Below are 16700 nucleotides of genomic sequence, written 5' to 3'. Positions count from 1 at the left end.
ATTGGCCACAACTTTATTAAATTTCAAATGTGGGTAGACCTTGGCTCAGGCATTGGGCGTTCTCCCTCCCCAGTCCCCAGCTGGGGACCTAGGGAGCATCAGGGTTATCCAGTGTGTGTGTGGGGGGGATGGGCTGGCTCTGGAGAACATATGTTCAAGCAGAGATAGCCGCCCCCGTTACGCCGCCGCTGCAGGGGAGAGCAATGACGACCTTTCGGCGTACGGTCAAAGCCTCCCCTCAGAAACCCTTTAACGGGGAACCCTGGTATCGCCGCCGCAAAGAGGAAGATGGACTAAAGGATTCCGCCCAAGGCCTGATACCGCCAAAGTTGTGACGTTTTGCTACGGGAAAGGCGAAACCTGCCAATGCAGGGAAATTCCTTTCCGGCCCTTTAACAGCGACCTTATCGTAGCAGCGCCCGCATACCTGTGAAGAAAAGTTAACCTGCAAAACCTGTGAAGAAAAGTTAACCTGCAAAAGAAGACATTAACTGAGGGTGGGTAGGGTGGGAGAAGCTCTGGAGCCAAGTGAGGATTCCCAGGTAAGATCCTCCCTCTATTGTGTGGGCAGGTAATCCCTCCCCCTACCTGGCCTGGTTTCCCTGGCAACGCTTCCCCCAGGTGGGATTGGACAACTCACTGGGGTAGGCGGGGACCTCCAGGTATCCCACCTGAGGGAAGGCAAAGCCAAGCCTATGCTGATGGGGCCACTCCAGATCCAGGGCTGCACGCGTCCACGCAAAGGGCGCCCCCCGTTTTAAGCGGGGAGCAGTCATTGTAGGCATCAGTTGATTCCTTACATAACCTTCCTTAAAGTGGTGGCTGGTAACATCTTGACTTGGTGGGAGCTGCAATTTTTAACCTTGCCGTTTTCATCGCAATATGACCTGTGCATCATTTATTTATGAAAGGGTGCCATTACTCATGTGCAGAGTACCATTGTCTCCTCCTTGCTGAAAAAGCATCAATTATTCTCTGCACATCCATGGACACAGGAAGACTTTCCATGTAAGGGGGGGGGGGCAAGTATGATTTTCAGACAAGATTGACTCCAAACTGCATATTTAGAACTTAAGCCATACCACGACATACGTTTTTGAATTCATGCACTGTTTATACCTACACATCAATCACTAAAAAAATAAAGCAAATACTTTTAGAATGTGAAGGAAAAGGGCTTCCTGTTGCACGTGTTTTCTCTCCACCACAAAATTTATTTAACTATTCAGTACCCAAAATATATTTTTCTCTAAATGGAGAAAACAATGGAGGCAGAAGGTGGGATACTGAGTTTGCACATACCCCTTCAAAATTTTATACATACATATATTTATACGCCCCCCACTCTGGGCAGCTTCCAACAGAATATTAAAAACACGATAAAACATCAAACATTAAAAACTTTTCTAAACAAAGCATTCCACCAACAGGCAAATAAATAAATGTTTCATTTGAGTACATCAGAGCACAGCAGAAGATATTTTCCATGCATATCTCTGTCTTAAAAATGTGAATAATCATTATAATTATCAGCTGCTGCTATGTCTGAGCTTTGGGAGAAGATCTCCCAGGTTTGGGGAATGATGTGGAGTCATATCCAGATAGGTACAGAAACCAAGCTTTTTGTTTTCAAAATTCACTGATAAATTCACAAAAAAGCAAGCTCTAAATAATACTAACAGCATTTTCTTTCACCCCTCTCCATTCAAGATATTCTGAACTCAAGCTAGGGAAGGGGTCTGTTGGAAGCAGAGCCATAGATACCTTCTGAAAAAATGCTCTGGATTTGCATGTGGCTCAGACTTACTTTACTTACCTGACTCCACCCCACAGTTGCTGCAGCTTTCCTGTGGGACAGGAAAGAGTACATGGCTTTGAGACTGCAAGTAGGGAATTTTTAATACAGTGGTGCCTCGCAAGACGAAATTAATCCGTTCCGTGAGGCTCTTTGTATAGCGGTTTTTTCGTCTTGCAAAGCAAGCCCATTGACAGCGTAGCGGATTAGCGCTATTAGCGGTTTAGCGGCTTTTAGCGGATCAGCTGATAAGTGGCTTAGCGGCTTAGGAAAAGGGGGGGAAAGGGGGAAAAACCCGCAGGAACTCGCAAGACATTTCGTCTTGTGAAGCAAGCCCATAGGGAAATTTGTATTGCGAAGCGCCTCCAAAACGGAAAACCCTTTCGTCTAGCGGGTTTTCCGTCTTGCGAGGCGTTCGTCTTGCGGGGCACCACTGTAATTGCCTGGCATTTTCAAAGGTAGTGTTGTGCCTTAGCCCCAGTAAATCAGCCTCCACCACTAAAAACGTCTACTTCAGCCATTGGGTCCAATACTTACAAGCCGCACACCTTCACAACGAAATCTGGATTCTCCACAGAGACTGTTTTCGGTGCACTGATAGTGATGTCAATCAGTGGTAATACTGAAGAGTTAAAAAGACACTTTCAAACATATATTCCAGAGAAACAGTTTGCGATTTTGAACACTTTGGCACATTGGTGTAGCATGGTGTAGCGTGAGGGGGCCATGGGCCTGGGCACATTTTTTTTTGAGGGGGCACGACTAGGCACCCCCATGACAGGCTCTCTCATTGGAGCTTTGCTCTGGCACGAAAGGGAGCTGCAGAGACAATTTCCTCTCACGATGGCCCAACGCTGCAGCTCCACTCCTGGGTCAGATCAGACCTGAGGGCAGAGAGGAGGAGGAGAGTCGGCAGCTGCTTCCCCACCCCCCTCTTCGGCTGCACTGTTGCGCATGAATGTGCCACCCCTTGCAAGGTGAGCTGCGGCAGGCTCCCTCCATGTGCTGTTCCTCATGCGCTCACACACATATCCCAGGGCGCTGTTCGTACAGGTATATGCTCCACCAGTGATTTGGCATGTGTGTGAGGCAAAGTTTGAGGCTTGTCTGGTCAGCCTTTTCCTCAACTGACCCACCTTCTGAGACAGACCATCCTCACACTTCCCCGATGATTATCAGCACTGAGAATTATTATTTAAAATATATTTTATACTGCTTTAAAATGGGAAAACCTTCTAAAGGTAATTTATGTCATTTGCACTGAGAATTGTCTAAGAGAATGGTGATACTATTATAAGGAAACGGCATTGTAAACGAACGGTTGACTCTCACTGAACGATTTGTTTTACCATTTCATTTCGTAATTGCATTTTAGGTGGTTTACTAAAATGTCAGGTTTATTTAATAGGTTTGTTTACCAGCAAATACATACAACTCCACCTTTGATAAGTATGTGTTTGCCTTTGAACATTTTGTGTGTTGTATGTGACTTTTCTGAAAATCCAAGTTGCTACATTTTTATACCAGGCCAGAAAATTAAGCACCTTCATCTTCCAGCAAGTCCTAATTGTTTTCTGAACCTTAGAAAATAACAGGTACATATGTTTACCATATTCCTGGACAGAGTATATATGAGAGGTCTTAGCTCCCGATTGACTCTGCACGATGATTTCATAGTCTCCCAGAATTGGCTCCGAAATTATTGGGAATGAGAGCTGAACAATAGAGATCTCAGACGTTACGTTTCTCCACTGGAATATCTGGTTCCTCTGGGGATCCTAGAAGCGCAGAATAAAGGCACATTAAGGCAAGAAGCCAAAGATTCAACTCAGGTTGCTTAGTTTCAGCAGGACCTAGATTAGCAGTCAGCAGGTAGCAGTCAACACTAGCCCAAATCTGAAGGCTAGCAACATAGAGGCAAAAAAATGTTTGTGAGTTGACAGGACTGACTGTCCCTGCCCTCTACTTCCTCTAGGTCAGGGGTCAGCAAACTTTTTGTGGGGGGCTGGACTATATTTTTTGGGGGGAAATAATGAACAAATTCCTATGCCCCAAAAATAATCCAAAGATGCATTTTCAATAAAAGCACACATTCTACTCATGTAAAAACACGCTGATTCCCAGACTGTCCGCGGGCCAGATTTAGAAGGCGATTGGGCCAGATCCTCCGGGCCTTAGTTTGCCTACCCAGGCTCTAGGTCTCCTTCTCTGCCAGATGTTTCCCAAGCAGCCTCAAATTACATTGGGGCACCTGTCATCTCTGTTTCGCCCTACGCATTGCCATGTGTGTCCTTGGAGCTGCTCTCTGTCACGGGCTCTCCTTGCATACTAAAGCATGTTTCTTCTTCAGCATTCAACCATTTCTCCCTCTATTCTTCCTCTGACCCACCTCAGCGCCCCCCACCACCAATCCTAGGGCTCTGAGTGTTCCTCCTCTGCAGCTTCTCTTAGGGTTCCCCAGCTGGTACCCCCACCACTCCTCATCATCTAGCCAGTCCCTGACAGGGGCTGCTAGCCTGGGGCATTGCACAGGAGCCAGCCCTGGCACCAAGTACCTTCTCTTCTTCCCCTCCTAAACCCTCATCCTAGTCCTTTGCCTCTCACACAAAGATAGATGTGGATTGTGCCTTAAGCCCAACCAAACTGCACTTTTCCATTTCCTTACAGAAGTTTGCCAATTGCTTTATTCCCTGGTGCAGATGAATATTGCAAATAATCAGTTTCAAGCTCAATAGAGTCTGAGAAGTGGGGTTGAGACTCATCCATCTCCTGGATCCAGCAAGTGTTAAATATAAGCTACCCATCACCTGGGTGATGGGCCATTAAGAGAACAAAGAAAAGGAAGCTCTGTGCTAGACAACAAATGAGTGGCACCTTTCTCCACCTCTTAGATAGGAGAACAAAGCCTGAGTTTCTGAGCAGAGTTTGCTGTGATGATGCAAAGCAGTGAGCAGAGGTTCAAAGAGCAATGTCTGAGTTCTGTTTGAATCCAAGGCTGTGGCTAAGGGAGAAGCAAGACCCTTTGGGGGTGTTGAAGCTGTGAACCCTTTGTATACATGTGTAAATAAGCCATCTATCATAAAGACACCACAATCTCTACTGTGCCTCATTTCCAAAAGGAAACATGAATCCTGGGTAAGCATGCCTGGAACCCCTGGAATCTCACATTGCTCAGAGACTGGGGTGCAACAATTGGGCTTGCAACAATACAATACAATACAATACAATACAATACAATACAATACAATACAATACAATACAATACAGATAAGACTCTTACCTGAATGGTGACCAAAGGATACTGAAAGAGATGAATGTGAAGAAAATGTTAGTGTTTGAAAAATATTTTAAATGTCAGCAGCTTTTCAGAGTTGAGCATCAAAACTCCTAATCAACAAGTGTTTAAAGGGATGATTTGAACCCTGAATGAAAAATAGCACAGTTTTGCTCTGTTAAATATATGAGGCAGCATTGCTTATATCCCAGTGATGGTGGAACAAAATAAGGGAATATGTTTCAGGCAATGAGCAAGATTAGAAACAAGCCTTCTTTTAGTATTTGCAGCCAAAACGCTGCAATATTGTGCATTTTGTCCATATGGATGAACAAAAATATATCAGGTGAATATGCTTGCTAGCAGACGGCCATAGACAGTTCTCCTGTCCTTCAAGGCAGACTGCCTTTTCCCCAATGAATGGCCAAACCTGAGGACATCATTAATCAGAACAGAGGTAAAAGAAATTCTAGATTTTCACAAATCAGCCTGTCTGCATTGGTAACATGTACTAAACTATTGTTGTCTGCGTATGTTGCAGATTTGCTGCTTTGATAAATTTGCAAAGAATGCAGATAATTGCTGTTAAAACAGCTGCTAAGGCTTCTATACGTTTTAAATGGATAACTAAAACGTCATCGTATCCCTTTGTTCCATGGCTAAACTTTCCATTCCGTCTACCACAAATTTAATTTATTTACTGACTTTCTAACAATTAGAGTTGCTTCATTTCCTAGAAAGAGTATTCAGAATCATTCACAGACACAATAGGTATGTTCAGTCCATTTGCAGGAACCTTAGTGGAGAACATTAGCTTTTAACTTCAAAGCAAAAATGCTGCATGTGTGCTAAGCACTTATTAGTAGGCCAAATTGCATAGACAGCTTCTTTGAAACTGTTTACTTTGGTCTGATTCAATCTCATTTGGAGTTACGTGCATAGACTACTATTTAGGAGCAGACCAAGCAAACACCGGACCAAAAAGGTTTTGCCTCAGACTCTGCGTACTTATTTGAGTGTTAAGCTATGGTTATGGGTTGTGCATCTGCTTTTTTTAAAGCGGATGAGATGGTTCACAAAGACTTTAATATAAACCAGGAGCATTTTGGAAATTCTTCCTCCTGACCATATACTTACAGTTTGAGGATCAGGTTGAAAATGGGTATTTAGAGAAACAATTCGGAAGAGCACTGTGGAAGGGGAAAGGAAAAGACTGTGAGAGAAATTCACTTGCTTTCCCACTAGCTAACAGCAAGTTTTTATCATTCTGGGAAACTGCAATCCAGGGAAAAAAGAGATCAAGTGGATCCATTTGGACATGAAAAACCTGCATTCAAATTCCACCTCAGCCATACAGTAAAGGTTGACTCAGATTACCAGCTCTATTCACCATGGTTTGTGAAGTAGGTTGAGTTTGAAATGTGGGTTATTATACCTAATACCTAAGTAGTTTAGCCTTTCTAGGTTTCCTCCTTGCATTCCCAACCCAGTATACAGCCTGTACTAATCTGTTGCAGCAGTGGTGTACTTGTGGCTCTAAAATTTCTGCAGCACCCTGTATGATGCTAAAATTCAGTGCTCCTCCCTCTGCCTCTTCCCCTCCATTCTATAGGATTGTGGTGGTGCTGAGTTGTGCCACATGGGTCACACTAACCTAACACTGCCTCTGGTAGCAGATTTATGGACATGTCAGCAGTCAGGCCACATTTCAGTACATTTCCAAGCACAATTCAAAGTGTTGGTGCTGAGCTTGAAATCCCTAAACGGCCTCGGTCCAGTATACCTGAAGGAGCATCTCCATCCCCATCTTTCAGCCCGGACACTGAGATCCAGCTCCGAGGGCCTTCTGGCGATTCCCTCACTGCAAGAAGTGCGGTTACAGGGAACCAGGCAGAGGGCCTTCTTGGTAGTGGCGCCCGCCCTGTGGAGCGCCCTCCCATCAGATGTCAAGGAAATAAACAACTACCTGACTTTTAGAAAACATCTGAAGGCAGCCCTGTTTAGGGAAGTTTTTAATGTTTGATTTTTTATCATGTTTTTAATATGTTGGGAGCAGCCCAGAGTGGCTAGGGAGGCCCAGCCAGATGAGCAGGGTATAAGTAAATTATATGATGATGTGGTATCCATAATTCCCCCCTCCACAAATTTGTCCCAGAAAAAGTAGTGTCTTGGCTTTCCAGACCAGGGTCTGCTGCTGAACATGCAGTTCTTGCCACAACTCCCCATATTTACAGCATTTAGACTATTCCTGATGAGTCTGGGAAGGGCTGCAAAACACTTTTTTACACATTGCTGTAGAAGAGATAATGCCGTGACCATCACTTACCTTCCTGTCCAGGTTTGTAGATGGGTTTGTCAGTCTGAACAAAAACAACGCTGCCTTTGTTCTGAATGGCCACAACCCTCCTCTCTGTCACATTGACGGTGGCGCCTTTGAGAGAGATGGTGATGTAAGCCACAGGGTTGGAAGTGGCCTCAGGGACCTGTGAGGGAAGAAAGCAAGTGACTCCAGCACCTGTACTTGCCTTCCGTGCATCTCACAGCTACATGGCTTATCCGTCTGGTAATGTGATAGGAATTTTGAGGTAATGTTCATAAGTGTACCAACCAAGCACGTACATAGATCAGCACAGTAAGACCAACCTGGAACCATTTTGATTCCTAAACTGAGCAAATGTTTTCTCTGCAAGGTCAAAGTGGGAAACCTCCCATTGTCTCTTTCCTCACAAATCCTGTCTTAAGGACACATTTAAGATATGAATAGGGTGTGAGCCTGTGACCTGGCCCAGGAACTAAGTATTTATCATTACAAAAGACTGGCCAGGCTACCCAGGCAATCCAATCAAGTAACCTGCCAGACAGGAGATAAACAACCACAGGAGAAAAACAACATTCACATTTCTGTTTTAAGACCGCCTTTTCTCTGATGTATCTGAGGGGTGGTCTTGGGTTACACCCCTTCTGTGATGTATGTATGATGTTTCTGGGGGTGGTCTTGATCTACAGTGTGGCAATTTCAAAAGTCTTTATAAGGCCTTGCGCGCCATTTTTCTGGGTTCCTCTTCTCTCCTGCGGGTGAGGGGAGCACCCTGTTGCAACAGATCAATAAAGATCAAGCTTACTAGCTGCTTTGCTTCTCAATATTCTCTGGTTGGCCTCTGTTATTCTCTCCTACCAATAGGGAACCTATGTAAGGACTCTATATGGGCTCTTGGATACCCCATAAGAGAAAAGGGCAATTTTTGTTTACAACAGTAAACATATGTGATAGAACAGATAATAAACTTGATGTTAGCCAAAGTAAGTTCTTATCAGTTTAAGGCATCCTGATCAAATTTGCAGATGACACCAAACTGGGAGGGATGGCTAACACCCCAGAGGACAGGATCACACTTCAAAACAACCTTGACAGATTGGACTCGATGGCCCTTGTGGTCTCTTCCAACTCTATGATTCTATGATTCTAATATCGGATATGTTATCTATTTGGGGACTTAATTTCCCCCATGCTGCCTTGTGGAACAGATGGGGCTCATCAATCTGGAAGTTATCCCATTTAGGAAAAGGAAAACTGATCCTAAGCATTCCCTGCCTTGCAGGATATCTTTGGGAGCAGAAAAGGCTAAAGAGTAAACCCTTCACAAATCTGGAATGGAGGTGGGTGCTGCCTTGAACACTTTCCTCCGGCAACTTCTGCAGCCAGGCTGGTGCCAAACGTAACACTCTGATTTCCTTGGGACCTTATCAGCAAAGGTCAAGAGGGGGTCTGGTTGTCTGGGCAACCCAGGACCTCCCTACACACTGCCCAGGCTTGTGCCTCAGAGAGATCACTTCAGTGCTGCTAACGCAGCAAAAACAACACAGGAGGCAGCAGTTGTTACGAATTGCTGGTCTCTGCAACCACAGCAGGTGCTGTGATTCTCCAGCAGTTTGACTTCACCTCCAGAGACGCAGTCCATTGTCTCTCGAGTCAGACAAATGCCAACAAAAAACCTGAGTATGAGCATGTTAACAAGGCAAATTGTTGGCTTCTCTTTTCTCTGAACACATGTTGAAAGCCTAATGAAAAATGTCTACACGAATGCATGAGTTGTTCCAATTAAAAGCACAATTCTATTTGCACTGTATTTTGAGCTACAAGGGGACACGGGTGGCGCTATGGGTTAAACCACAGAGCCTAGGACTTGCCGATCAGAAGGTCGGTGGTTGCGCACCCCGCGACGGGGTGCACTCCTGTTGCTCGGTCCCTGCTCCTGCCAACCTAGCAGTTCAAAAGCACCTCAACTAATAGGTACCGCTCCGGAGGGAAGGTAAACGGAGTTTCCATGCGCTGCTCTGGTTCTCCAGAAGTGGCTTAGTCATGCTGGCCACATGACCTGGAAGCTGTACGCCGGCTCCCTCGGCCAGTAAAGCGAGATGAGCGCCGCAACCCCAGAGTCGGTCACAACTGGACCTAATGGTCAGGTGTCCCTTTACCTTTACCATGAGCTACAAGATAGATAATGCTCTGAAATTGGCAGACTGACCAACTTAACTGGCTGCCCTGTTTCTGATGGTAGGGTGATGTAGCACCATGGCGAAGTAGCAGGTGAGAGTTGGGAAGTTCTCAGTTGAGCAGTCCCTGATAGGGACCTTTATTTAGTAGTGTGAGGCCTCCCGCCTCTGCACTATGTCTGCCATAGGAAGATAAGAATATTTTGAATAACAAACTATTCCAAAGGGTTATTGCAAAGACAGCATTTAAAATGCTTCACGTGCATTCTCAGCTAATAATTATTTTATTGTTATAAGACTCCCCTTCTCATCCCAGAACCTCTCTTCTAATTCCTGTGTGTCAGATGCCAAACTTAGCAAAGTGCTTAAAACACAGGCCAAGCCATTCAGGAAATCACCTAGAGAGATGGGCCATTAAAAGAGGGGGAAAAGAGGTGGTGGACCAATTATTTTTGTATTCTATCTATATCTATCTATCATCTATCTATATCTATCTATCTATCTATCTATCTATCTATCTATCTATCTATCTATCATCTATCTATCATCTATCTATATCTATCTATCTATATCTATCTATCATCTATCTATATCTATCTATCTATCTATCTATCTATCTCTATCTATCTATCTATCTATCTATCTATCTATCTATCTATCTATCATCTATCTATCTATCTATCTATCTATCTATCTATCTATCTATCTATCATCTATCTATCTATCTATCTATCTATCATCTATCTATCTATCTATCTATCTATCTATCTATCTCTATCTATCTCTCTATATTTATCTATCTATCTATCATCTATCTATCTATCATCTATCTATCATCTATCTATCTATCTATCATCTATATCATCTATCTATCTATCTATCTATCTATCTATCTATCTAATCTATCTATCATCTATCTATCTATCTATCTATCTATCTATCTATCTATCTATCTATCTATCTATCTATTTATTATCTTTATATACCACCCCCCATCAAAAGATCTCAGGATTGTTCACAGAATAAAAATAAGGCAAGAAGGTAAAAGATATGCCAGCCCCACTCCAGGCTCTGGGTAGTTAGCAGTAGATAATGCCAGAGTTTTTAGGAGAGAGTTTCAGAAGGGAGAGAGTTTGCCCAATGTGAGTGGGGGAGGTAGGTGCCAGTGTAAAAACACTGCAAACTGAAGAGGGGGTGAGGATCAGAGCACGATGTGGGCTAGCAACTTGACTCCAAAGCGGCTGGAATGGGAGAAACAGAATTTGCTTGAAAGTCATTGCTTGGAACCCCTCCATCGTAGGCTGAGGTTGTATATATGTGTAAATAAACCATATATCATAATGACACCACAGCTTCTGCTGTGCCTCATTTCCAAAAGGGAATGCGAACCATGAGTAAGCATCTGGAATACCTGGAATCTCGCATTGCTTGGAGATTGGGGGGGGGGAGGTAACAATATTTTCTGCTTTTTCCCAGGCCTCCTATCCCTTCTTGCTCCTCTTCCCTATCCTATTTTGTAATTTCAACATCCTTACAGGGTTGGGCTAGATGACCCTTGGTGTCCCTTCCACCTCTACAAGTCTATGGTGGTCCCCTTTCCCGTTTATGTCTCTTTCTAATTGTCACGGAGGCAAGAAATACTTACCACAAAGTCGCTGCATTTGAAGAAGTTTTCCCCTTGCACAACTTCTTGGAAAACAGTTACATTACGCCTCTCATATTCCAGAAAGACACTCAGGTTTACAGTCTCATTGAGGTTGAAAAGTTGCACACAGGCTGTATTTGCAGAGTCACTATGCAGTACTGAAGGCACTACTAGGAGATACTGCCTGTGAAATCCCCAAAGAGCAGCTGTATTAGTTTGTACGAGCAAAAGCAACTCACGGCACATGAAAAGCTCATCCTTTAGCTATTTGGCAGAAAGCCTGCTTTCAGATGCATGAGGAAAGTTACTATGCCGTTAGGCAATACTGGCCGAGAAGAACTATGAGTTAATTAGAAAATTCAGTACTTTATTATTCACAGACAATTAGGAACAAATGTAATCTGGTTCATTCAGGCTACTGCACCTGTAATAGCTGTACAGGTAAGGGAATTTTGTCAAGTGAAACTTGTCACGCAGGAGACATTCTGTATAACTGCTGGCCACTTGACACCAACAAAAGCTTGACAACACTTTGACATAAAATCGTGCTGTTCTTATTGTAATCATTGGTATATTTTAAACAGATTTTATACATGTATAAAATGTATAATGTATATAGTTCTAGTTTTATCAGTGCTTCGTGGTATTTTTCTACCTTTTCAGCGGTTCTTGTTTTTATCTGTAAGCTGTCTTTCCATTGGGGGGAAAGGCGGGGCATAAATCAATAATACATATATTTTAAAACTCCCTACAGTTAGACTTTCACACCTTGCTCTTATTAACCTTGCCCTGTTAATAATACCTGGAGAAAAGTTACGACGACTCTCTGTTCATCTTAGCTGGAAATGTCAGCCTGACCAAAGGCATGGAAGTTCATAAACATCAGATAAAAGCAGCATTGTGCTAAATAAAGAAGCTAATCACAGTCAACTAATAAATATTAAAAGAAGATGCTGGTTATAACTTACGTTGCCTCCTGTGCAGCACCAAAATGGAATATGAGAATGCCCAGAACAAACTGCAGCCCCAACATGGCCCTGAATGATTTGAGAGCTGGAGCTCTGTTGAGGATGACCACAATGTTGCAATCTCCACAATGGAAAAGTGAGTTCTGCCTTTGTCTCCCTGGCTGCGTTTGGAGGCCAGAGCTTTATAAACCCAGCAAGGACATGTGAAAGAGCCACACGCCCACCCCCTGACACTCCTCAGAACCTATCAGAAAAAAGGTGAACTTTCTGCTACCCAGCTGTATCTGGTTGTGGCTATCTAAATATCTTCTGTGACCTAGTAGAGGGAAATTGGGCCATCCTCCTTAATCTGATGCAAGAAAGTAAAAAATAACAAAGCCAGAAAAAGCCTGTCGTGGTTATTTGAATTTGCATTGGCAATCCCTGGCCTCCAGTTCTGAAGGCATTCATGGAGTCTTAAAAGCTACTTGTCAGAGGTTGATCTGAAGTGGGAAGGAAAGAGTTTATCTTGTTTCGTGTTCATTTTTGTTGTATCAGAAATCTTGGCACAGTGACATTACATAACAGGGCCATTTTGTGACATCCAGCAGTGCCGGATTTACGTATAAGCGAAACAAGCTATAGCTTAGGGCCCCACTCTCTTGGGGCCCCCCAAAAAATGTAAAGGAAAAAAATCTGGATGTACATTTCCAAAATATAAGATAAAAAGCAAATAAAACAAAACCTATATACAGCAACAGTGTTTTGTGTTGTGTAGGCTCCTATGATGTAAGTAATGGGCCCCGCCTGCTCGTCTGCTCCCTAAAATATCACTGGTTTGCTCATTTCTATATATAGGGTGCCTACATTCTGCATGGACTGGTTGCATGGCAACGGGTGCAAATGGCCTTAAATACCTATGAGGTCCATAAATTACCATATAGCATATATCCAACACAAAAAACAGCGACACTTTGTTGTTGACAAAGGACAGCTGGACATATAATGAGCCCCATTACCTTCAGTAGCTTAGTAAAGGGTAAAGGGACTCCTGACCATTAGGTCCAGTTGTGGCTGACTCTGGGGTTGTGGCGCTCATCTCACTTTACTGGCCAAGGGAGCCGGCGTACCGCTTCCGGGTCATGTGGCCAGCATGACTAAGCCACTTCTGGCGAACCAGAGCAGCACACTGAAACGTTGTTTACCTTCCCGCTGGAGCGGTATCTATTTATCTACTTGCACTTTGACATGCTTTTGAACTGCTAGGTTGGCAGGAGCAGGGACCGAGCAACGGGAGCTCACCCCGTCGCGGGGATTTGAACCGCCAACCTTCTGATCAGCAAGTCCTAGGCTCTGTGGTTTAACCCATAGCGCCGCCCCGTCCCTAGCGCCACCCTTAAACCTAAATCCGGCCCTGGGTGTGAGGCAATGGGGAAAATTTGCTCCTCTCCCTTGATTCTGTGTTTTTGGGTTTTGACTGGCCACTGGCTGGTGCGGTTGGGAAGGAATTGGCTCAACTGGGAAGCCTCAACTAGCTTGAGGTGGCGAGCTTTTCACTTCCCCAAGGCTATGCGCTGCTTGTATTGCAGTTCCAATTTGACACAACTGTGGGCAGGATCTATAGCTTGTGAGGGGACTCCCATAAGGTGGAGTTTTAAGGCCTCAGCTCTAATTCAGTGAGCAGAGGACACCTGCCACACGCTCAGGCTGCAGCAGCCTGCGCCATGTTGGGCCCGAGTTTGTGGAGACCTTCCTCCGGTTGTCCGGCAGGCGGGCTGAGGGAGGTATTGCTCAGGGGACTTCCGGGTTAGCGCCATCGGCAATGGCGGAATTCCTCTGACTGAGAGGAACCCGCTCCGCGAAATTTGGGTTTTGCCGCCGCGGCGAAGGCGGAGACCCCTTAAAAATCCCAGGTGAAGGAGGCCTGGGAACGTGGGATTCGGCTGACACCAGGAGTGCCCCCCTACCCGCAGGGAAACCCCTTTTTTGGGGATCCGAAGCGACATGGGTGAGCGGCGCGGTGTTTTGAATCGACCGCTATTTTTACGGAGTGAAGCCGCACAGCCGTTGCCAGAGAGCGCTGACTTTTCCGTGTGGATAATTGGATCTTAAACAACAACCCGTGAGTAGAATGGGAAATTGGACTTTTAAAATAACTTAATTTGGCATTAAACAGGGAAGGTCTAAACAGGAAGTCCACCTTCCCTTTTTGTAAATAGACTGAAGCAAAGAATTTATTAACTAAGGTCTTGGAAAGTTCTACGTAAAGGATCAAAACTCCACTGATTGAAATATTACTAATACCTTTTTTGGAAGCAGGGGAACCCTGCAGGAAATGGTGAAAATTTAGGAATTGAAGCGCCACGTCTCTAAACCTGGGAGTGGTCCGCGAGGAGCCCATCGACGGTGAATAGATAAATTTGACAGCTAGCTGTCAAGATACAAAAGATAGACTTTGTTTCCATTGTCCGCTTCTGCGCTTAAGAAGAAGGAAAGGTAATTGGAATTGTTACTAACTTACTTTTGGGACTTTTGGGACTGTGCTGGAAGGATTGATAAATGGAGACTGTTTCACTCTAGAGGGAGTTTTGGGACTTTGTTACAAGAATGCAGCTGGGAAACTGGTTTCTAAAGTAAAGTTCTCTGAGAAACCAGCTTTGACCTTGAACACTTCAAGGATGTCTGTTGAGAAGGAAGTAGCCTCTGTATTGAATAGGACATTTTATCTGCTGGGAAAGCTGCACGAACAGATGGATGCCATGGCTACTAGTGTTGATATTTTGGGAACAAAAGTGGATATCAGTAAAGAAGTTGACAAGAATCCGGCACAGGAATCCTTTTCAATGGAATATATTGAAGAACCAGAGAAGGAGAGAGTTGTTGTGAAAGTGAAGCAAGGGGGAGCCTTAACCCTACAGAGGCAAATGGAGGATTACAAGTTGAGGCCTTATATGAATGTAATTAAGAGAAGCCAGGTTTTGGAGATAGGAGCCTGGCTTGATCTGGAAAATGAAAGGTCGAGAGATCACCTTATGTGGGGATCAAATGACTTTGGGGATATGAATTTGAACTAGGAGGAGATTGGAGTATTTGGGGCCTTTGGACTTGGAAGAAGTGTGAAGCAAGGCTTGGAATACTTTAGGGGCCCTACCTTTAATTATGGAAATCTGGCAGACCTGCTAAGAAGGAATTTGACCATCGTGGGGTTGGAGCCACCCAGAGAACTGTTTTTTAATACCAAATATTATCAAGAAGATCGGCAGACAGGACAGGAAGAAGAGTTAAGACCCTCGGATTTAAGATCTCCAGGTTGATGGACTGTTGGAGGTTGATGGAACTGTTGGTAGGGGCCGAGACCGGGGAGGGGGGACGGTGGAAGAAAATTGGGAATTCAAAATGTATATATTGAGATTTCTTTTTCTTTTCTTTAATGAAAAATGGAAAAATCGTGGAATGAAATTTTTATAACCCTAGGGGAAACGTCTTAAGAGAATAAGTACAAATATATCAGTTTTAATGAGAAATAAGATTAAATAAAGTAAAAATGGATGCATAATTGGTGAAAGAGAGAATGAAAAATTACAGTATATCAAGATTAATTAATAGGATGAAAACAAAGATGAAGGATTTGCTGAAATATATACCTGAACTGGAATGCAAAGAGGGGAGGTGTGGGGAAGTCAGGGAAATAAGCTAAAGAAACAAAAATATGTAAAGGCTCAATTTATTTTTTTCCCCTTTTGATTGTATCTATTGTTAACGTATTTTTAATTTCTTTGTTTTTTCTTTTTCTTTTTTTATCTGTTTTTGCTTTTCTATTTTTTCTTGGATGTGATCTGCTTTTATGTATCGGTTTGTTTGTTTTTTTGATTCTTTTTGTAACCTTTAAAATTTGAATAAATATTATTGGGGGGGGGGGGAAGAGAGAGGTATTGCTCAGGAGGCAGACTTCCTGAATAGATGGACCCTTGTTTCACACCACACCAAACTCTGATAACTAAAATAAATTGTGGCCACGTTTCATCCCACAAGTTCTCTCCTTGCAGTCATTGTACCTGAATGTCACACCTAGGTGCACGTGGGACACAAGCCATAGTTGCATATTTCTGTGCTTTTCTGCGGTTTTTGTTGATGACATCATGATACAAATATAGTAAATGATGATGATATGGGATTAAATGGCAGTATGGGCAAAGGTAGCTGAGGAACATGATTTTTATCTTTATGCGAAACATGTACCTTCACAACAGACACAAGATACGTATACAGTGGTACCTCGGGTTAAGTACTTAATTCGTTCCGGAGGTCCGTACTTAGCCTGAAACTGTTATTAACCTGAAGCACCACTTTAGCTAATGGGGCCTCCTGCTGCCGCCCCACCGCCAGAGCCCAATTTCTGTTCTTATCCTGAAGCAAAGTTCTTAACCTGAAGCACTATTTCTGGGTTAGCGGAGTCTGTAACCTGAAGCATATGTAACCTGAAGCGTATGTAACCCAAGGTACCACTGTATGTGTTATATGCAGTCAAATAATAGAGGTACCATA

General features: G+C 43.8%; 1 protein-coding gene across 1 annotated transcript in view; it reads right to left on the bottom strand.

Moving 5' to 3' along the window:
- LOC310835449 (ovostatin-like) overlaps window positions 1-12390 on the bottom strand; it is a 57265-nt gene extending 44875 nt beyond the window's left edge. Inside the window, exons 1-7 of the mRNA XM_083720082.1 lie at window positions 12177-12390; window positions 11209-11392; window positions 7396-7552; window positions 6207-6259; window positions 5076-5096; window positions 3405-3573; window positions 2333-2417 (exon numbers count right to left, since the gene is read on the bottom strand). Of these exons, the coding sequence (XP_083576208.1) occupies window positions 2333-2417; window positions 3405-3573; window positions 5076-5096; window positions 6207-6259; window positions 7396-7552; window positions 11209-11392; window positions 12177-12241 (734 nt within the window). The 5' untranslated portion in view covers window positions 12242-12390. The remainder of the gene's footprint in view (window positions 1-2332; window positions 2418-3404; window positions 3574-5075; window positions 5097-6206; window positions 6260-7395; window positions 7553-11208; window positions 11393-12176) is intronic.
- Window positions 12391-16700: the final 4310 nt, after the last annotated feature.

Source organism: Podarcis gaigeae (genome assembly GCF_964106915.1).
Source record: "Podarcis gaigeae genome assembly, chromosome: 17".
In the NCBI taxonomy this organism is placed as follows: Eukaryota; Metazoa; Chordata; class Lepidosauria; order Squamata; family Lacertidae; genus Podarcis; species Podarcis gaigeae.
The sequence above is the reverse complement of the archived record's forward strand: the minus strand, read 5'-3'. Positions and strand labels throughout refer to the sequence as shown.